The sequence below is a fragment of the Globicephala melas genome, chromosome 5 (assembly GCF_963455315.2).
Source record: "Globicephala melas chromosome 5, mGloMel1.2, whole genome shotgun sequence".
Classification (NCBI taxonomy): domain Eukaryota; kingdom Metazoa; phylum Chordata; class Mammalia; order Artiodactyla; family Delphinidae; genus Globicephala; species Globicephala melas.
In genome coordinates this window covers 129,456,694-129,480,752 of record NC_083318.1, presented here as the reverse complement: position 1 = coordinate 129,480,752, position 24,059 = coordinate 129,456,694, and the positions used below count along the sequence as shown (strand labels likewise).

The window sequence follows — 24,059 nt, the reverse complement described above, 5'->3', positions numbered from 1 at the left end:
ATAGCCGTTAGATCTTCTGGCTGGAAATGTAGTGCTTTTTATACTCCAGGAGAGCTTAGAGAACATTTAGCAAGACATCTCACTTTAAAAGATTTGCTTATTATGTGGATCAGATCAACCTCAGATCGAAACACAGCCAGTGAAATATAATTCCATACCACAAAAGTCTCCTGAAACAGCCATTTTAGACAACTGAGGCGGATATTAGTATACTCCCCCTTAATACCTGTATGACTGCAAAAAAAAAAAGGGGGGGGGGCTTCCCTGGTGGCACAGTGGTTGAGAATCTGCCTGCCAATGCAGGGGACACGGGTTTGGCCCCTGGTCTGGGAAGATCCCACATGCTGCAGAGCAGCTAGGCCTGTGAGCCACAACTACTGAGCCTGTGCATCTGGAGCCTGTGCTCCGCAATAAGAGAGGCTGCGACAGTGAGAGGCCCATGCACCGCGAAGAGTGGCCCCCGCTGCCGCAACTAGAGAAAGCCCTCGCTCAGAAACGAAGACCCAACACAGCCAAAAATAATTAAATAAATAAATAAATTTATTTTAAAAAAAAAAGGAAAAGAAAACCCCAAACTCATCATTTGGCTCCTATAGAAGTGCTTTGTAAAGCTTGAGAAAGTTCTTGTTTTAATAGTACAATTATAGTGCTTACAAATATTTATTTTCTTCTCAGTTTCTAGAAAACATTGTCTATAACAGTACTATAACAGGTTTATTATTCGTAATAATTTTTCAGTGTTGAAGTAATGGTGTTTTGGTTTTCTTGGAAAATTGTATCCTAATTATATTCTAAACTAATTGTCCAAAGCCTGGCACTACTTTGCTTATTTTATTTTGCTAAATATTCTGAAAGCTGAATGAAGATCTTGTTCAGAGGTCTTGGGGGCAAATACAATAAGGTTGACCTGTTCCAAGTATTACATATTTATAGGAATAGCTAATGCTTAATAAATTGCTATTATCATGCTTTTTATAATTGCTGATAAATCTTTTTTAAAACCTTTTATTGTACCCTGTAGTTAAAGTAGCAGCAGGGACTTAGTCTCGTTTCTGGTATAGCTTAGAACATCACCTAACATTAAGTAGGTATTCTGTAAATATTCAATCAATATCACCTGAATGAATGATCTAATTATTCATTTACCTAAAGTGTTTATGATTCAAGCATTATACTAAGAAAATGTAGACCCCACAAAATATTACCTGGGTTGTGTGCCTATCAGAAGAGTCATAATGTACCTATCGTCGTTAACATTGTGATAGACAGATTGAGCATACCTATCTATATATGCTCCAGAAAGGGAGATCTGTCACTCTTACTATGACAGAGACAACAAAACAAAACAATATGTTAGGAATTACCACAGTAATAGTAAGAGTAAAGAAGTTATAGATAGAACATCTAGGAATATAATCTGTAAGAATTTCAATTTTCTAGAAGTTATCTGAAAACCTCCCCAAATGTATACCTGATGATTTTAGATCTATTCATGGGGTCTGTAGAGTCACTTAATAGACTAAAAAAATAGACATTGATACAAAGTAGGTAAATGTAGCTCCTAAAACTTGTCATAGCCTTAGTTTTATAGGTCATTACATTCTTGTCTTTATCAAGAAAAACAGTTTATAACTGTTTTCTATTCATCATTTGATATAGGTAGAATCCAAGTTTTCCAAGAGGTATTGTGCCCTGGATTTAAAATCAGGTTTAGAGCACATAGATGTCTTATTTTGATGCCAATGTATTCATTCTTAATTAGGACAGGAGATGCTGAAAATTTATTTAGTGATAAAGTTAATACTTCTCTCCCTGTAGCATCTGGTCTCCAGTGGCCTGGAGTCATTGTCTAACCTGAATTTAAGAATAGTTGAGAAAATTGTTCTATATGACCTTGTTTGAATTATTGTCATTGATATAGTAAGTCTCTTTAATTCATCTGGAAATTGCCTGAATATCCTGGTGTCCTTGGACCAATATTTCTGTGAATCCAAATGAAGTATCTGAGAACCTCAGAGAAATACAATTTGATTAGTGTTGTTTTTTTTTTAAATTTCAACTTATATTTCTTCCTTCCCAAAAGATTATATACACATATATACAAGCTTATGATTTACAGGCATATGGATTTTTAACAATGATGTAAAACATAAACTGAGCATTTATTATTTGAATTTTAAAGCTTTGATTAGTAATTTATTAACATTTGAATTTAAGTGAGTGATTTTACTTCTTTTTATCTTAAATTTTTAATATTATTAGAAGTATTTTAAATATTTAGAAATATCAGGTCCAGGATAACTGAATAATCTAGACTTTATGTGCAGTTATATTCTAGATACAAAACACCTGGAGATATAAAAATTTGAAGGGATAAATGCAAAAATTTTATGTTCTAGATGGTTTGTTTTGAGAACAAGAAGATATCATTTAGAAAACTTTAACTATTTAACATCTGTTATATGTTGAAATTAACTACAAAGCTTGAATTCATTTAAAATGAATGAAAAAAAAGTGATGAACTTTCTTCTAGGCTTTAAGTGCCTTTTGGAAGCAGTTTCTTTTCCCCCATTCAGGGTTAAATGACCAACTAATTCACCTAGTAACTGCTTTAAATCTCTATTCTCCTTGGCCTCTCATATCAATCACAATCCTTTTCAGTGTCAACTATTAACTTTACCAACTGAAAGCTAAGGATATGTGACATAAATTATCTTAATTTTTGCTCCTATCATCTCACATTTTCTGTTATTATTCACTCACTCGTTGAATCTCCTTTCCTCTACTTCCCTTTATTTATCCTAGAATATTGTCTGGGAGTCCCCTTGTAGCAGCAGAAGAATCTGGCACAAGTGTGGTCCTCTTCTGTCCTGCGGGCAGGTCGCTGAGTAGCCCACGCAGATATCTGCTGGGCACTGCAGTGCCTGTCTAGTCGTGTGGACAGCTCCTCAGCACCCACTGTTGAAATCTATGAACCTTGCCATAGCTTTGCTTTTCTAAGGTGCCTGCATTCCATTCCATGATTTCCTTATCCTAAGCCTAGTCTTCTTCAGGCCCGTTGGTTTACGGAGGGCATCTGTTTCCTTCTCAAAGATCTCTTAGGGTAAACAGGAGGAGCAATCTCAGGGAAACTTCTCTAGTCATGTACAGTACTAGATGCATTTTATTGGGTTTTACTCTCTCCAATGATCAGGTTTCTTCTGAGAGTTTTAGTAACCTCAGAGACTCTAGCATCATCTAATCCCTACTCTGATCTCTTCCAAATCTCTGCAAGCTCCTTCGAACACCAGAGTGGCTTTTCCTCTTCTCATGTGGCAAGAACTTATCTTCTTATATATCATTTCCTCTATCCTTGGTATACTGTGTCTTATAGCAAAACTGCTATTGCAGACATGTAAGCCTTGCCCTTGATATGTAAAGGGAATTTTTTGAAGCCTTACTTTCAAGACTATGTCTTTTAAGGACTTGAAAAACAGATTCTAAATAGAAACTCAGAGCTAAGTAATGACCTCTCTGAAACTGGAATCACATATGCTCCTTACAGAGATGAGTATCAAGGAGTTAAAGGAGGGGGTGCTGTAAGCCAGTATGACTTACAGAGAGTAAAAAGTACATTTCTTTCATGGTCTCAAAGTATTACCCCTTTTCAATGTGTATTACTTTACTTATTTTTATCCTTAAAAAAGTCTGGGAATTGGATAAAACTCAGTTTGAATCCTAACTTCATTGGAGTCTTAGTTTCCTCTTCTGTAAAATGTAACAACAGTGCCCACCTGGTTGTTATCAGAAATAAATGAGTTAATTAGAATAATTTCTGAAAATAATAACATGCTTTATAACCTGTGCTCTTAACATTACTATCAGGGTAGTATTTAATATGTAGTAATTAGCTGTTGTTTGATGATTACAGGTAAAACTACAGGTAAATCACAATCACCATATTTAGCTTTTAGAAAGCTCTCTCCAGAAGTTAATTACTTTTCTCCAACTTTCCTTTCTTATTTCATAGCCAACTCCCTTACCTCTGCTCTGAGTAACATGATTTCCTGCCTCCTAAACAGGCCTTTTGTCATTAAATATTTACTTCTGTATTCAGTTTCTCTAAATTGAATTGACTCTTTCTTCTCATGTTTATAAAGCCCTTCTGGTCTAAAAAATATATATATATTGCTTCAAGCTTTCTTCTTTCTAGTACCAAATTTCTTGGATACATATTAGATATGTGTATTCTTGTGACTGCCCAGCCTTTGAACCTACTTACTAATATTGTAGAACTTCCTTACTTTATGATCTTAGTTAGGGATGGAGCATTTCCCACTAGAGTAGCTGAAAATGTCAGTTACTCACTTCTGTATCTTCCTTTACTGCTAGCATGGGGACACATGACCCAGGCTCCATTAACCTGGCATTCATATTCCAAAGACATAGTCATAGCTAGTCACTTTCAAGACAGTTTCCACAGTTTCATGGAGACTGAGAACCTAGGACAGTAGTTAAAGTGGTATTAATGGTACCATCCTTCGTCCAGAGCTGGCTGACTTGATAGTGCAAACTTTACTCTCTGGTACTGAGATGTGATGGTAGTGTGTCTTTGCTGGATTCTGACTGTGATGTGCATGGCCCTGAACTTGGTTACCCAGCCTTTCTTTTAGTTCTGATAACTACTCAATATCATTTCAATAAATAACTTTTCTGCCTCACTCAGCCAGAGTTGGTTTCTGTTGCTTGCTACCAAGAACCCTGACTGAAATGAAAGAGTAGCCTACTTTCGCTGCTTCATCCCCTTTCCTTCTGTTCTGCCTTTAACTCACTGCCAACCAGATTTCGTCTGCACTGAAGCTGGTCTCTTCTAGGGCAAAATGACCTAACTATTGCCAAATAAAAAAGCCTCTCTCCTAATCCTGCAGAGACGCACCATACCACAGGACAACATTGATCTCCCTTTCCTGTGAAACATTATCTTCTTCTCCTGATTCTTTTCCTACCCTTGACTCCTGCCTTCCAGTATTATACCTTGTCTCCTCTCCATGGACTTGAGTTTTAATTGTGGCTGTGTTTTGTCATACTCCTATAATTTCTCCATAGGAGAAATTTTCTACCTCTACAACTTCAGTTTCTCTTTGAGATTTCCAACTTCAAATCACAAGCCACATTTTTTTGTTCGTGGGGTTTTTTTCCAAATTTTATTGGATGTCATACCCAATATCAAGCCCAGATTTCAAAATGTTTGCTGGATAATGTCTACACCATATGCACCTCAGACTCAATATGTCCTATATTTAACTTTTCCACCAAACCTGTTCCACATAGGAAATTCTCTATTTTAGTTAATGGCACGTTCTCAGTTACTGAGAGTTGGCAAATATTCCGTTTTCATTTCCTTTTTGCCCCTACTTCTCATTAGCAACACAACTTGTTTCTGTCCCTGAAATCTCTTACATCACTTTTTTTTTTGCCCACCCCCTTGACAGAACCTTGGTTTGGCTCTCATTATATTTTAATTGCCTTCTGTTGTCTTTGATTCTGTCTTCTTTGAATCTATTCCACATTTTTGGCAGCATTATCCTCCTAAAATACAGCTGTGATAATGTTTCTTTGCTAGTCCAAAAAAATCTGTTTTTTACAAAACCGTGTCTAAATTATTCTTAAATTTCTAACAATTTAATAATGTCTACTGTGGACAGTGTCCTAGGTATATTGGTAACATTTATACTCATAAAAATGGACTTTCTAGCCCACTTTTAAAAAATTGAGTTGTAATTAACATACAATATTATATTAGTTTCAGGTGTACAACATACTGATTCAACACTTATTGCAGTGAAATGATCACTGCAGTAAGACCAGTTACCTTGGCTATTCGGGGTCTTTTGTATTTCCATACGAATTGTAAAATTTTTTGTTCTAATTCTGTGAAGAATGCCATTGGGAGTTTGATAGGGATTGCATTGAATCTGTAGGTTGCTCAAAACTACAATGAGATATCACCTCACACCGGTCAGAATGGCCATTATCAAAGAATCTAGAAACAATAAATGCTGGAAAGGGTGTGGTGAAAAGGGAACCCTCCTGTGCTTTGGTGGGAATGTAAATTGATACAACCACTGTGGAAAACAGTATGGAGGTTCCTTAAAAAACTAAAAATAGAACTACCATATGACCCAGCAATCCCACTCCTGGGCATATACCCTGAGAAAACCGTAATTTAAAAAGAGACGTGTACCACAATGTTCATTGCAGCACTATTTACAATAGCCAGGACATGGAACCAACCTAAATGTCCATCGACGGATGAATGGATAAAGATGTGTCATGTATATACAATGGAATATTACTCAGCCATAAATAGAAATGAAATTGAGTTATTTGTAGTGAGGTGGCTGGACCTAGAGTCTGTCATACACATTGAGGTAAGTTAGAGAAAAACAAATACCATATACTAACACATATATATGGGATCTAAAAAAAAAAATAGTACTGATGAACCTACTTGCAAGACAGAATAAAGATGTAGACATAGAGAATGGACTTGAGGACACGGGGTGGGAGGGGGAAGCTGGAGTGAAGTTCAAGTATCATCGACATATATATGCTACCAAATGTAAAATAGTTAGCTAGTGGGAAGCAGCCGCATAGCACAGGGAGATCAGCTCGGTGCTTTGTGATGACTTAGAGGGGTGGGATAGGGAGGATGGAAGGGGGGCTCAAGAGGGAGGGGATATCGGGGACATATATATGCATATGGCTGATTCACTTTGGTGTACAACAGAAACTAACACAGTATTGTGAAGCAATTATACTCCAATAAAGATCTATTAAAAAAAATAATAAGACCAGTTACCATCCGTCACCATACAGAGTTGCTATATTGTTGAGACTATACTCCCTGTGTGTACATTACATTGCTGTGACTTATTTATTTTATAGCTGAAAGTTTGAACCTCTTACTCCCCTTCACTTACTTTGTCTGTCCTTCTGAGCTCCATCAATCACCCCTATCCCTGCCCACAACCACCAGTTTGTTTTTTGTATCTATGAGTCTACTTGTGTTCTGTTGTGTCCATTTGTTTGTTTTTTTAGATTCCATATATAAATGAAATCATATGGCATTTTTTTCTCTGATTTATTTCAATTAGCATAATACCCTCTAGGTTCCTCCATGTTGCCACAAATGGCAAGTTTTCATATTTTTATGGCTGAGTAATATTCCATTGTATACATACTACATTTTGTTTATCCATTCATCTATGGGTGGACACTTAGGTGGTTTCCATATCTTGGCTATTATAAATAGTGCTGTAATGATCATTGGGGTATATATATCTTTTAACACTAATCCATAGATTAGTGTTTTTGTTTTCTTTGGATAAATACCCAGAAGCAGAATTGCTGGATCATATAGTAGTTCTATTTTAAGTTTTCTGAGGAACCTCCATACTCTTTTCCATGATGACTGTACCAATTTACAATCCCACCAACCATAAACGAAGGTTCTCTTTTCTCTATATCCTCACCAACACTTGTTTTTTGTTTTTTGATAATAGCCATGATGACAGGTGTGAGGTGGTATTTCACTGTGGTTTCAATTTACATTTCTCTATTAGTGATGTTCAGCACCATTTCGTTTGCCTGCTGGCCAACTGTATATCATCTTTGGAAAAATGTCTATTCAGGTCATCTGCCCATTTTTTAATTGGGTTGTTTGTTTTTTGATATTGAGTTCCATGAGATTTTTATATATTTTAGATACCAGCCCTTACTGGATATATTGTTTGCAAAGTATCTTCTGCCATTCAGTAGGTTACCTTTTCATTTTGTTGGTGGTTTCCTTCACTGTACAAAAGTTTTATAGGTTAATATAGTCCCATTTATTTATTTTGGCTTTTGTTGCCCTTCCCTGAGGAGACATATATGAAAAAATATAGCTAATACTGATGTCAGAGAGGTTACTGCCTATGTTTTCTTCTGGGAGTTTTATGATTTAAGGTCTTTCATTGAAGTCTGTAATCCATTTATAATTAATTTTTGTATATGGTGTAAAAAAGTGGTCCCAATTCCTTCTTTTGCATGTAGCTGTCCAGTTTTCCCAACACCATTTACTGAAGAGGCTGTCTTTTCCCCATGATATATTCTTGCCTCCTTATCCTAGATTAATTGATCAAGTGAGCATGGGTTTATTTCTGATTCTCTTATTCTATACCATCAATTTGTGTGTCTGTTTTTTGCTAGCACCATAATGTTTTAATTACTATAGTTTTGTAGTATGGTTTGAAATCAGGGGACCAGGAAATCTCTGGTTTTGTTCTTCTTTATCAAGATTATTCTGGCTATTCAGGGTCTTTTGTGGTTTCATACAAATTTTTAGGATTATTTGTTCTACTTCTGTGAAAAGTGCCGTTGGTATTTGACCAGGATTGCATTGAATCAGTTGATTGCTTTGGGTTATATGAACATTTTAACAGTATTGATTCTTCCAGTTCATGAGCATGGTGTATCTTACCATTTATTTGTGTCATCTTCAATTTCTTTCACCAGTGTCTTACAGTTTTTAGATTACAGGTCTTTCACCTCCTTGGTTAAACTTATTCCTAGGTGTTTTATTCTTTTTGATGTAATTGTAAACATATTGTTTTCTTCATTTCTCTTTCTGAGAGTTTATTATTAGTGCATAGAAATCCAAGAGATTTCTGTATATTAATTTTGTATCCTGCAACTTTACTGAATTCATTTATTAGTTCTAATAGTTTTTGGTGGTGTCTTCAGGGTTTTCTATATACAGTATCATGTCATCTGCAAATAGTGACCATTTTACTTCTTTCTTTCCAATTTGGATGCCTTTTATTTCTCTTTCTTGACTAATTGCTGTGGCTAGAACTTCCAATACTGTGTTGAATAAAAGTGGGGAAAGTGGACACCCTTGTCATTTTCCTGATCTTAGAGGAAAACTTTGCAGATTTTCACCATTGAGTATGATGTTAGGTGTGGGTTTGTCATATATGGGCTTTATTATATTGAGTTATATTGTCTCTGTACCCACTTTATTGAAAGCTTTTTTTTTTTTAACATAAATGGAGGCTGAATTTTGTCAAAGGCTTTTTCTGCATCTATTGAGATGATCATATGATTTTTATCCTTCATTTTCTTCATGTGGTGTTATCACATTGATTGATTTTCAGATGTTAAACTATCCATCCTTCTATCCTTGGAATGAATCCCACCGGATCATGGTGTATGATCCTTTTAATGTGTTGTCAAATTCAGTTTGCTAATATTGTGTTGAGGATTTTTGCTTCTATGTTCATCAGGGATATTGGTCTGTAATTTTCTTTTTGTGTGGTGTCCTTGTCTGGTTTGGTATCAGGGTAATGCTCACCTCATAAAGTGAGTTTGGAAGTGTTTCTTACTCTTAATTTTTTTTGCAGTAATTTGAGAAGGATAGGTACTAACTCTTCTTTAAATGTTTAGTAGAATTCACTTGTGAATCCATCTGGACCTTGACTTTTGTTTGGGGAGAGTTTTTTGATTACTGATTCAATTTCATTACTAGTATTTGATCTATTCAGATTTTTTATTTATTCCTGATTCATTCCTAGAAGACTGCATGTTTCTGGGAGTTTATCCATTTCTTCAAGCTTGTCCAATTTACTGATGTATAATTGCTCACAGTAGTCTCTTATGATTCTTTGTATTCCTGTAGTATCAGTTGTAACTTTCCTCTTTTATTTCTGATTTTATTTATTTGGGCTCTCTCTGTCCTTTTGTACTGAGGAGTTTGGCTAAAGGTTTATTAATTTTGTTTATCTCTACAAAGAACTGGCTCTTCATTTCATTGATGTTTTCTATTGGTCTTTTAGTCTCTGCTTTAGTTATTTCCACTGTGATCTTTATTATTTTCTTTCTTCTACTAACTTTAAAATTTGCTTGTTCTTTTCTAGTTTCTTTAATGTACATTTAGATTGTTTATTTAAGATTTTTTGTTTGTTTTTTGAGGTAGTCCTGTATCACTGTGAGCATCCCTCTTAGTACTGCTTTTGCTGCATTCCATAGATTTGGAACATTTCTGTTTTGATTTTCATTTGTATCAAGGTATTTTTAAAATTTGCTCTTTGATTTTTTTTTTTTCCTCAACTCACTGGTTGTTTAGTAGCATGTTGTTTATTCTTCACTTTTTCTTTTTTTTCAGTTTTCTTATTATAGTTCATTTCTAGTTTTTTACCATTTTTGTTGGAAAAAATGCTTGATATGATTTAAGTCTTCTTTTATTGAGACTTATTTTGTTGGCCTAACATGTGATCTATCCCAGAGAATGTTTCCTCTGTACTTAAAAGGAATGTGTATTCTGATGCTTTGGGATGGAATACTCTTTCTATATCTATTAAGTGCATGTGATCTAATGTGTTGTTTAAGTCCAGTGTTTCTTATTGATTTTTTTTCCTGTGGATGATATATTCATTGATGTAAGTGGGGTGTTAAAGTCCCCTCCTATTACTGTATTGCTGTCTATTTCTCCCTTTATTTCTGTTAATATTTTCTTTATATATTTAGATTCTCCTATATTGGACGTATATAGATTTATAAATGTTACGTCTTCTTGCTGGATTGACCCCTTTATCATTATGCAGTGTTGTTCCTTGTCTTTTGTTACAGTCTTTGTTTTAAAGTCTGTTTTGTTTTATATGAGCATTGCTACCCCAACTTTCTTTTCCTTTTCATTTGCATGGAATATCTTTTCCATTCCTTCACTCTCAGTCTGTGACTATGTGTATCTTTAGAGCTGAGGTGAATTTCATTTAGGCAGGGTATAGATGGTCTTTTTTTTTTCATCCATTCAGCACCTTGTGTCTTTTGATTGAAGCATTTAGTCCATTCACATTTAAAGTATTTATAGATAGGTATGTACTTATTGCCATTTTGTTAATTGTTTTCTGGTTGCTTTTGTAGTTCTTCTCTGATCCTGTTATCTTTTCTTTGTTTCTTCCCTTGTGGTTTGAAGTATTCCTTCAGTGTTATGTTTGGATTTCTTTTTCTTTATTTTTTGGGTATCCATTGGATGTTTTTGGTTTGTGATTACCATAAGATTCATATACATCGACCTGTATATAGAGCCATCTATTTTAAGTGATAGATGCTTAAGTTGAAATGTATTCTAAAAACACTATGTTTTTAGCCCCCCACACCCACACACACACATTTTATGTTTTTGGTATCATAGCTTACATTTTTTTATTTTGTATATCCCTTATCTATTTATTGCAGTAACAGTTGATTGTACTACTTTTGTCTTTTAACCTTAATACTGACTTTTTAAGTGGCTGATTCCCTGCCCTTACTACATATTTCCTTTACCAGTGAGATTTTTCTTTTTATATATCTTCTTAGTCCTAGCTGTGGCCTTTTCTTTACCACTTAAAGAAGGAAGAACCTTTTAGATTTCTTGTAAGGCCAGTTTAGTGGTAATGAACTCCTATAGGTTTTGCTTGTCTGAGAAACTCTTTATCTCTCCTTTAATTCCTTGCCCAATAAAGTATTCTAGGTTGTAAGATTTTTCCTTTCAGCATTTTAATTATAACCTGCCACTCCCTTCTGGCCTGTGACGTTTCTGTTTAAAAAATTAGCTGATAGTCAATGAAGTTCCCCTTATTTGTGATTAGTTGGTTTTCTCTTGCTACATTTAAGATTTTCTCTTTATTTTAAACTTTTGCCATTTTAATTATGTCTGTGGCTCTCTTTAATTTTTTTTTTTTTTAATATTTTATTTGGTTGCTCCAGGTCTTAGTTGCAGCAGGCAGGCTCCTTAGTTGTGGCATGCAAACTCTTAGTTGCAGCATGCATGTGGGATCTAGTTCCCTGACCAGGGATTGAACCCTGGGCACCCCTTGCACTGGGAGTGTGGAGTCTTATACATTGCACCACCAGGGAAGTCCCTCTGAGTTCATCTTGTTTGGGATTATCTGTACTTCCTGTACCTGGATATATTTTCCTGCCCCAGATTAGGGAGGTTTTCAGTCATTGTTTCTTCAAATACATTTTCTGTCCCTTTCCCTCTCTCTTGTCCATCTGATAACCCTGTAATATAAATGTTAGTACACTTGATGTTGTCCCAGAGGTTCCTTAAACTCGTCATTTAAAGAAAATCTTTCTTTTTGCTGTTAGGATTATGTGATTTCTACTCTTCTATCATCCAGATTGCTTTCTGTTCTTCTGTGTTATCTAATCTGCTCTTCATTCCCTCTAGTGTATTTTTTAATTTCAGTTATTATATTGTTCAGTTCTGATTGGTTTTTTCTTATATTTTCTAAGTCTTTGTGGACCTTCTTACTGAAACCCGCCATTCTTCTCCCAAGTTTGGTGAGCATTCTTATGACTGTTTCTTTGAACACTTAATCAGGTAAGTTACTTATCTTCATTTCATTTGGGTTTTTTTCTGTGTTTTTATTCTGTTTTTCATCTGGAACATATTCATCTCTCTCCTCATTTTGTTGGACTTTCATTTTTTGTTTCTGTGAATTAGGTGAAACAGCTACATCTCATGGTCTTGAAGGAGTGGCCTTGTATTGGAGTTTCCCTTATGTAGACAGCTTGCACCTGGTGGCTTTGGCGGGCCAGCTGGCATGGGCATGGGCCAGCGGCAGTCCCTGGGGAGTGCTGTACCCAAGGGCACCTTGGCAGGGTGACGGGCTGGCACAGGCCCTGCCAAGGGGCTGTCCTTGAGCCAAGGCCACCTTGGTGGTCTATGCCACCTCTTTTGGTCAAGCCTTTTTTTTTTCTGACTGAAATGTTATTTTCCTCATACCAACCTTTCATAGCCTTATACATCTCTAAAAGCTTAGTTGACTTCCTACCTTTTCTAGGAGACTTCCCCAAATTATACATGTAGGATTTATATTGATTTTTCTTATAGTCTCATGGAATTTATTATCAATATTTGCATCTTTTTCCTAACATGGTACATCTTATCGTTATCTTTTCTATAATAACTAGACATAGCGTTTCTGTCAGTGTCATTTGGTTGTTTGAATATAAGTAAATTTCTATCCAGAGAAGCATATGCAGTGACCCTTAAACAGCATGGGGGTTGGGGAACCAACTCACTGCACAGTTGAAAATTCACATATAACTTTACAGTTGTCCCTCTGTATCTGCGATTCCACATCCCCAGAGTCAACCAACCTAGAACTGGATGGTACTACAGTACATATTTACTGAAAAAATCTGCATATAAGCGAACCCATACAGTTCAAACCTGTGTTGCTCAGGGGTCAACTCTACCTCTTTTCTCTGTGTACCCTGTCTTTGCAAAGTAATTGAATCCATGGCAGACATCTCCCATAATGATCCAGTTCTGTGATCATTGCATTTTCCTTAAAATAATGGAAGTAGAACCCAGGTTCCATATCAGTTATTCATTGGAAATTAAAAATCAACTATGTTTCTGTTCTTAATATCGTGAATATCATAAAGTCTGATAAGGAAAACCATCAAAAAAGAACTCCTCTCTCCAGTATAGAAAGAACCCTGACCTAGTTCTAGCTCTACACTGGTTTAACCTCAGATAAATTATTTAATCTCCCCAAGCCTAAATTTGTTTACAATACTAATGGGACAGATGTAGTAGAATTACTGTAAATTTCCAAAAAGATAAGCAAAAGCACTATGAAAGCTATAAAAATGTTATTTGTATATGAAATGCTACACTTATTGTGGTTATTATTGTTCAGTGTTGCCACTGCAACCAATCAAATCTTGTTGATGTGCTGCCATCTAAGACCCTGTGTTGAACTCAGTGTCACTTATAGGATATCCTGACCCTTGTATGAGGAACAATGCCCTCTTACTTTTATATTTTCATTTTTACTTTAGAATTATCTTCCTGCTTGTTTAGTGTTTTGTTTTGTTTTGTTTTTTTTCCCCACAGGCTCCTGGCCTGATTCCCCTTATGGTTGCTATGTTTTTGGTAGTAAGGTTTTTACAGTTGTGTTTTAGTCTGATGCAATTCTTGACTTATTCAACAAGAACCCAAACTATGAATCCTATTCTGATTTTAAAAGAATGTTGATTCTAAATCAATTTAGCCAGTATATATATTAAAATGAACAATGTAAAAGGTTCTAATATGGTATTATAGATGACAGCTCCTTATAAGAGTGAGGGGTAAGTCAAGCCAAAATATAATTGCTGTACAAAGAAGAATTTAGTAAATGCCTGTAAGATGTAAAAATAAAATTCTACAAGAATTCAGAATAGAAGGAGATCAGATCTGAGACAATAATAACAGTCATAAAAGTCTTTGTATAAAAGAGGTGACATTTGGGATGAATCTCAAAAATTGAGAAAAATTTTATTGATTGTCACGGGCATTCTTAGCACAGCAAGTCACATCACATAAATATGAAAAAGGAATATTTTCATCAACATTCATTAACAAAAGTATGTAGTAGAAAACACACACACATACACCCACACATACGCAGATAATAGTTATCTGCACGTGGACTGGAATTTCACTGGAGTAATTTATGATGCATCTTATTATGAGTTTTCACCATATTCGTCAGAAATAAGGTCAAATATGCAATCCACATCCTCTGTAAAGACCGTGGCTTACTTGTACGCTTGGAATTCATTGGAGTCTTTACCATAGGAAAATCTCAAATTATTTTTGTTGCCTTGTAAAATAGCTCACATGCCCTATCTACAAAAAATAATTAGGTTATCTGAGAATTTACCCTTGAATATCATTAAATAAAGGAAGAAATTTATACTGAAGTTGTTACATTTATTTCTTCATGTTCCTAACTATAAAACTTAAAATATTTAAAATAAATTATTAGGTGTTTAAGTCAGTGTTTTTGAGCCCCAGTAAATAGTAGTTTCACTACTATTACTACTAGTTTCTCTACTAGTGATTTTCACTAACATGTCTATATTAAGGGAGTTATTAACACTCAACCCTGATACATGTTTCAGCCATTCAGAACACTGCAATGCCAATTAGTAAAAATAGAGATCAAAAATATTTGTTAAAATGTGTGTGGACAGGTGACTGTTGTTGGATGTGCTCTGTCATAGCCAATATGGCCAATATTAAAATGTTTTTACATGATTGAGATATCCCCTTGGGCTTCCCCAAGTATTGGTATTTCTACTTGCATAGAAGTCAAATACATAAAGTACCGGTATTTCAGCAGGCACACTGCTATTTTCGAGACCTGCTAGGGGTTTGCTAACTTTTTGGGAAATTTTGGGGTACAGTGTTACAAGTAACACTACAGATCTTCCTTACAGTCTACTGGAGAATATTAATATAACCCATGAGTAACAGATGGAAGAAATTGATTTCATGAGAAGCTATATTTTAAAATCAGATGTCTTAGATTCTTATATCTACTGTGATTTACCCATGTGCTCTGCTGCCCAAGATTTTTGTAATGCGTCCTTTTTAGTTATTTTCATTATTACTCACTAGTATAAAAACACTAATACTTTTATCTTCATACTTAATGTAAGAAAATATATTTAAAGATGTATCTCCTATCCATCTCTTAGATCTATCTACGTGGACTACTGGGAGCCATAGTCCACCCAGAGTCTTTAAACTCTGTTGATTTCCCACCATACTTGTTTACCACTCTACAGTTATTCACAACGTTTCTCTTACAATTCTGCAATGACTTCTTGTTCCTAAGACAGAGTTCCTATTCTTTAAATGGACCACCAAAAGTTCCAGTATTTCTCTTCTCCCTTGCTTCTTGCCCAATAAGGCCAATGCAACTGCAGGACGAACCTATCTATTTTCTAAATTCCCTAAATTTGTTAATTTACTCAAAACAGAAGTACTCTTCTTGATTATAGTTAACTATGGAAGTAAGTAACTAAGATTATAATTAACTATTCAACATGGAAGAATGAAAAAACATGTTCAACTGCAAAACCTAAGGGTCAGAGATTAGATCTGTCTCTTAAAAAAACTCTTTTTATTAATACGTTATTTGTTTTAAAAGTCTTCTTGAATATAATCATAAATATATTTTCCTAATGAACAGATCTCAAATCTTAGTATTTAAAGAATCATTTATATTGGGTTGGCCCCAGAGCCCTGCTTTTTAAGATATTTTTCCCTTTTTAAAATTAATTAATTAATTTTATTTTTGGCTGTGCTAGGTCTTTGTTGCTGCGTGCAGGCTTTCTCTAGTTGTGGCGAGAGGGGGCTACTCTTCATTGCAGTGTGCGGGCTTCTCATCGCGGTGGCTTCTTTTGTTGCGGAGCACGGGCTCTAGGTGCGCAGGCTTCAGTAGCTGTGGCACGTGGGCTCAGTAGTTGTTATCTCACGGGCTCTGTTTTAACTAGAGGAAATTAGAGAAGAGAGAAGCACCCTGTGCTATTGTAAAGAAACAGCACAGCCTTGGCGGCTGATGCCAGAATAAGGAGAGTCGTAAGTGGCTGAGTGAGAGATTGTGGGAACACAGACAGGGAGGACAGAGGCAGAGTTTGGAGGGTCGTGACACCCACCTGTCCATACTCTACTAATCCATCTAGGCGTTACTGTAATTTTTATTAATTACTATAAGAAACAAGATATTGGTAAATATATAAATTTGATGAATTGTTCCTGTGGTAAATTGTTGCTTTTAGTGAATTGCCCATTTTTTGAAGTGGCTTTCAGTGCATTGAGCCATCTATTTTAAGGCAACCTCACCCTTCCCCTTATTATTCTAATCATACTCACTTTCTTTGGGCTGCTCCAGTCGCATTCCCTCTGCTTAGCAGCATTTCTAAATATTTCCTGTTGTCCAAAATCCACTTCTTACTATTCTTCAGAATAAACTCTGTTACCCTTCAGATACAGGCTTATAAGTCAGTTCTCTGGGATTCTTCCTTAGTTCCTATATCGATCACAAGTCCTAGTTCAGAAAAGAAATCTACTCTAACAATTCTACACACAGATGGATTTATTAGAGTAGTGCTAACTCTTGAAAATGAAGAATTGGCTGAAGTAGCAGGCTGTAGGCTGATCCTTTAAGAACAGTCCTGAAACCATACCAAAGAACTGCACTGCCAAAGGAGCTGTGTCCTCTGTCAAGATCAAGAAGCTTCATTACCAGAAAGTTGCCACCAAAGCTCCTGACCCCAGAACCACACAACCCCTACCATGATTCACATCAGCAAAACACCTGCCAGCTGTCCTTACTTTCCCCTTATGTAAATACATTTTGATTGGCAGGGCCTATCCTAGCTTCTGGGGAGACTTGGGAATAGAATGGGAAGCTTTCCATCCTCTGTTAGACAGGTAGGCATTCTGAAAGGGGGTTGAGAGAGTCAATTCAAAGAATGCCCTAAATTTGCCCTCTACTGGTTCCCAGCAACGCGTGGCTCTTGAGCCCTTGAAATGTGACTAATGTACCTGAGGAACTAAATTCCTTACATTATTCAATTTTAATTTATTTAAATTTAAAAATTGAAGCAGTGCAGTATATTTTTCTGTTAAACATAACTTTATTGTTTGGGGAAGACTGTTTCACTTCAGCCATTGCACTGAATAAGATATTGCTGCTTAATCCTAGTGTGTATTTGTATATATATCTATTTAATTGTGGTTACCAGAAAATTTAGAATTAGATATGTGTCTCACATTACATTTCCACTGGATGTTGCTACTGTAACCCCCTAGATAGGGCTAGGTCTCACTGTGTGTCCACAGAGTACCCCATATTTCCCTAATTTTGACATTCACATTTTTTATAATAATTGCTTCTGTATATGTCTTATCCCTTGGCTTGTAAAAGTAATGGGAAGAAATACTGTCTCTTCTTGTCCCCATTATTTTCCCTAGCACAATGCCCACAAAAAACGAACAATAAAATTATACCAAATGAATGAGTGTGAATAGAATAGACATTAAGAAAAAGAGCTAGGGACCCATGAAGCTTAAGGTAAACCTTCTGTGAAGATTTTATTATTTTTTTAAATCACTGAAAGCCATTACTTTTAAATAAGTTGTTGAGATTAACCATTAATTTTCATAGTTGAAAATTAATTCATAACGTATTAAGTCAAATTCCAAATGGCTGATAATTGAACATATATTTTCTTTATACATCATATTAATTTTTTTATTAGTTTTCTTTTTTAAAGGAGAGAGAGAGAGAAATGAAAAAGAGCTTTCTGGGATTTTTCATTAGAGATGCCACACCAGCACTGTAATTTAAAAAATAGATTCACATATAGATTCAACAATGTGGCATAACCCAACGCTACCCACAGAGTGTCTCAAGGAGTGTAAAATCATATTTTTCTGTTTCAATATGAGAGGAAATTTATAGTGTTAATTTTCATACAAGTGAGAGATTAAAACAGTTATTTCGACAGTGTCATAAAACATAAAGAGGAAAAATATTTAACAGGAAGGTTTTTTTTTTAATGAGGAAGCCCTTTGGAAAATAATGTTTCAAAATTCTCATGCTTTAAAGACAATGGGGGAGGAGACTATTTCTTAGAACCTTAGGAGAGTAGTAATAGTGAAAGTAGAATCTATGCCATCATGTATATTATATAAACATAGAAGTGCATGAGCCACAGGATGAAACATGAAGGTGGGAGTGTCAGATGTCATGGGATAAATATGGTACTAAAAGGAGTATCAATTTTTTTCAAAAAATTTTTTGAAGAAATTGGGGCACAAAAAATTTTTGTAAGAAGGTCTCATCAGAAAATAAGACCAAATTTAAAAGAATCTACTTTAAATGTATCAGTTTAAAGGAACTTTCAGTCTAAAGAAACTTCGGGAGTTTAAGCAAGAGAGTATTTATTAGCTGATGTAATGACAAAATATTTCTAATCATTGAATTGTCTTCTACATTCTAAAATTGACTGAAGAAACATTTTAAAAACTATGTTGCATTAAGTGATCCTAAGTTGATTCAGTAGTAGTAAGGATTTTATGTTCCAGCAAACAAAACATCAATGCTCCTAAAGGCAGAGTTACTTACTTCTTTGGGTCCGTACACATTTTTCTTCCTCAAGGATATGTTTTCAAAATGTTTTGACAATATGTATGATTAATCTACATATTGTTTAATTTCTTGACATTCTTTATGTTCTGTGTCTTTTTTTTTTTTTTTGGTAATCTTAAATTTGCAAAAGAAATTATATTTTCACATTATTTTGTATTTAACTGAGGAAGTTCCATATCACTGACTATTTAAAGTAACTAAATATTTCTTCAAGATTTTTTTGAAAGATCTTTTGGATGATATATTTTTATGAATCTAATAAAACATTTCAGAAATGTCCATATGGAGTAAAAATAGATCAGTTAAACAGCAATGACATTGCATTTAGGGTGAGTCATTTATAAATGATAAATAAATTAATCAAATAATACAATGCTCTTTAGTAAGTGTACTGTGCAGTGGCAGGGATGGGAAAAATAATGTGTGATTTGGGTACATCTTCAAGGAGAGCACAATCTAGAAGCATCTCCCTTTCCATCCATAGCCATGTCCATCTTTAAATGTCTCCCAAATCTAGGTGGCAGGAATAAGTAAAAGCAGACTTGGAGGAGACCCATACCTTTGGACCCTTCAGCATTCTCATGAACTTGTAACTCAACAGAAGCATTAAAAGCTGGAGTTATATTTTTAAATTGTTGCTGAAAACTTTGTATTTTAATACCTAAAAGCTGACCAGTTATAGAAAAGTTAAAATTTTTTATTTTGCAAACAGCATATAATCTATCATAAACAATTTTATTAGCCTGACATGAAACAAGTAGAGTGGATGATTTGTATCCATTTGGAACACAGGCAAGGAATAAACATTTCACAAAATCAAATGGCAATGAAAAGGTAGTCTGTGTAGAGAACATTAAATTCTCTTTAAGACAGATTTATATTATAGTTACATATGTACATTAATTTTACTCATAGGTATGTTTGATTATTTTAATTGTTAATATGTTGTTAATAAACAATAAGTTAAAGTATATTTCATAAGGTTGTATCAGTTATTAACCAACTACTATTGTGATATTTATAAGATCTAGTTTTAAAAAGACCCTCAGGTTTTTAAAAAGTATCCATTTGGCCAAATGGAGCAGAAAAGTATTAACAAGAAAATTTATAAGCAGCATTTACTGAAAGTTTACTGTGCACCTGACACTGTGTTAAATACTTTATGTGAACCTGTCTTAATGAATCTTTACAACAGCCCAATGATATACCTACTTTTCAGCATCCTCATATATAATGCTGCTCCCTAAATAACTATTTCTGTTTGGACATGCCATGCATTGTAAGAATTACATTTATTTTTTTTCTAGGGAGCTGCTAACCAAATCACTGTTTGACAGTGATGTGGCAGGTTGGCTCAAGCCCGCATCTTGATCAAAGCAGAGTGAGAATGGATCTTCCACTTTATATGTAGAAATAACCTATAAGCTCAGCCTCTATGAATAAATGAATGAATGATTCCTATTACCACACTGAAGTATATAGGATCCAGGACTCAGTCACAATACCTACAGCTATTTCAGTTGTAGATGAGAGAGATGAATTAAATAAAATACCTGTTGCACATGGAAATACAAGCTGTCATCAATGTGAAGTTTTATACGAGTCTTAAACTCACATTTAAATTCATAGATTGTACTAGGGAGGCAAACCTTGCAATATCAGGCAAACTTCGATTTTTTTTTTTTTACACTGGATAAAATATATCAGTTTTTCCTATTAGTTGAACTATTGTTGTAAACTCCTGGCTGCTGATATCACAGGATTACAGGTTTGACTACCTATGAATATTCTTAATGTATTGGTCAGTGACATATATGTGGGGAGGTGGCGGTATTCTTGAATGTGGTCGTAAGTGCTCTGCTGCAAAAATTTTACTCTTTCCTTCCCAAGTGACCTCAGTAGGTGAAGTATTTTTTAAGATAAATTGCACTGTGGTTATCATATCGAAACAGCTTAAATATAAAAATAATAAGAGATCAGGTATGATATGATTATTAATAGGTTATTACAGTTTGTCAAATTGTGAATTCACAATTTTTTCCCTTGTGATGAGAACTCTTAGGATTTACCCTCAACAGCTTTCCTATGCTTCACACAGCAGTGGTAACTATAGGCCTCCTGTTGTAATTACATCCCTAGTAGTTATTTATCTTCACAATTCTTAATGAGGCATAATACCCTGCTAAGGTAGATGAAGTTGCTCTTCATAACTCATGTTTCAGATTGCCCACTTCACTTCTTTTGGTTCATCAGGGCTGAAATCCCATTATATACCAATCTCATCTTATTTTTAGCACATTTTATCTCATAAGTGCCATGACTAGAAATATGCCCAACATAGATATCGATCTCTATTGGTGCCCTGCTTATATTAGCTAGGATGTTAGTTTGGCTGTTGTGACAGAGATCCAAACCAACTGTCCAAAAAAGCACACACAAAAAAGGCCAAAATGGTAGGAAGAGTCTGTCCTACAGAGTAATCAGACTCCATGTTTCTTTCATCTTGCTCCTCTATTGGGCTTAGGGATTACTTTCCTTTGCATGGTTCAAGGTGACCCTGTGTCATACTCCCACAACATGGAAGCTGAACACAACACTTTGACTTGCCTCTTTTTATCCACATCTTAGAATCATGGTCACACCTAGCTGCGATGGAAGCTAGGAAGTGTAGTCTTTGCTCTGTGTGGTTATAAGCCTCTATGAAATACTATAGTTTCCATGATTCTGGGAGAGAAGTGGAATATGCATGATGGGAGACCACTAGTAGACTGCCGCAATGTCAAGTATGTTTCTCTATTGTCTAGAGAGGCAGGATAACATTTTTGTTGTCTGTGTTGTTCAAGAAAATTTCAAAGGCATAATTTCTACAAAGGACCTTGAGCAGTAATGTTGAACTTCAAAAAATATTATCACTGACTATGGATTCAGGAATTAAAAGAAATTGAGACTATGTTTAAAATATACTTCCTTGGTTTTCCCCTTTCCCCTATGTAAGCTGTAAGGCACCTGAGGTCATTAGGGATCCACAGGAAACAAGTGAATATCACTGAAATAAAAGTCAAAGAAAACTGGGAGTTCATGCGAGAGAGAGAGAGAGAGAGACAGAGAGAGAGAGAGAGAGAGAGAGATCCGTAGTTTTAATCTATCTATGGAGATAAAATTTTCTTGGAAAGAATGTTGATAAAGAATAATGGTTTTGTCCCTAATATTAGGATACTGTGTTAACAGTAGGTAGTAGCTTCAATTATAACTCTATAAAAGACATTGAAAATGAGGCACATCCACAAATCTTGCTGTATAATCTTGGAATGATTGAGGCTTAAGGATCCTTGAGTTGGACATTGCATGAGAAATTATTTTCAGTAATCAGTGGTTCTTACACTGGGACAACGTTGCTCCCCGAGTGACATCTGGCGATATCTGGAGACGCTTTTGGTTGCCACAATTGAGAGAGGGCAGCTGTACATCTAATGGGTAGAGAATGCAAGGGGGCTGCTTGATATCCAGAAATTTCCACAGTAGCCTCCACAGAAAAGAATTATCCATCTCAAAATGTCAGTAGTGCCTTTGTTGAGAAATCCTTGTCTAAATCATACAACAATGTGAACTTGCCCTCAGCATGGAAAAAAAAAAAACAAAAACCTACATTCTTTGGTCACATGTAATCCATTGACCTGCTGTGTCTGTAGAGAGACTTCAAAATGTATTTGTTAGAAAGTGGTTGTTAAGAAAAGAATCCTGTTGGATTTGAAAAAGGGCGTGTGATTATCTGACAATTGCATTTAAAAATAGTTACTTAGGTTTAACCATTTCAGTATTCGTGAATAATTACCAAGTACACTGGTTAGTTTTGAAATAAATCAGTGTCAACTTTTGATCCTGGTAATAGCTAGGATTGGGGCACAAAAAATTTTTGTAAGAAGGTCTCATCAGAAAATACTATAGCAGTATAAATGTGTATGCTTCTCTTTCAATTTGCTACACTTTGCTATAGCTACAGATTACTTTAATAAGGAGATAATTTTATCAAATAAAGTTTTTTATAAGTGTTTCTGAGACAAAGCCCCATTTGAAAAAAAAATTTAATTGTATTGTAACTTATATTTATTCATTCAACAAATACACATTGATTGCCTAGTACTGTTCTTTCATTCCAGGTATTGGAGCTGTAGCAGTAAAATAACTGTCCTCATAGAGTTGGATAATAAGCACACACACTCATAAATATACACCCATACCCCTACATACATCTATATGTATATAAGACATACACATGGATAAAAGTATATCTGTGTGTGCATGAATATATGCATACGTGTGTGCTGTGTTAAAATATGTGTGTTTATATTCTGTGCTATGTTAAAAAAAAAATAGGATAAGTGGAAAACCCAGTGCTCATGTAGGAGAATAAAGACCTCTGTGACAAAATAATAACTGAGAAAATATAAACACACTGATCAAGTAGCAGATTTGATTGGTACTTGGTTATTTCTTTAAAGTCTATACCTTTTTGATCATAGTGATTACTGCCTGTTGAATCTAAAATGCACCAGATATGAGTTTAATAGTGATTAGTGATAAAAAATTACTGTCTAACTGTAGAAAATAATGTTTTGAGTAATAGAATTTGATAATTCTAAAGTAGGTAGAAAGCCTTATGAACATGTTATAATAATATATGATTAGTGCCTCTAGATGTCAAATTATTGGCTGGGATATAATTTTAATGACAATGATTAAATAACTAAAGATTTTAATAAGAAATAATATGGTTGTCAAGGCAAGCTTATTATTACTGCAATTTATAATGTGAGACAGTCTAGTCATTTGTCCTTTATAAATGTAAAGCCTAGGATTGGTCTCTGTCCTCAAGAGGGCGACTTTAAGAAAAAGTACACTAAAGGATCTCATAAAGCACAGTGTAGACACAGAGTGGAGAATTATCTCCACCTGGGGGAAGTGATGAAAGACCTTTGAACTGACTTTTAAGCTCATCAACAAGCTTGCGTAAATGGTGAATGAGATTGATTTAAACCACAGAAGACTATA

General features: G+C 35.0%; 1 protein-coding gene across 7 annotated transcripts in view; it reads left to right on the top strand.

Annotated features, from left to right (window-relative positions):
* The window catches only part of CCSER1 (coiled-coil serine rich protein 1), a 1,273,261-nt gene that overhangs the window by 913,995 nt on the left and 335,207 nt on the right, over window positions 1-24,059 (top strand). Inside the window, exon 11 of one of the 7 annotated variants that reach the window (XM_060299792.1) lies at window positions 12,301-12,414. The exons of the other annotated variants lie outside the window; for them this stretch is intronic. Within the exon in view, the coding sequence (XP_060155775.1) occupies window positions 12,301-12,384 (84 nt within the window). The 3' untranslated portion in view covers window positions 12,385-12,414. Of the gene's footprint in view, window positions 1-12,300; window positions 12,415-24,059 lie in introns of those variants that run through there. 7 annotated transcript variants of the gene reach the window in all.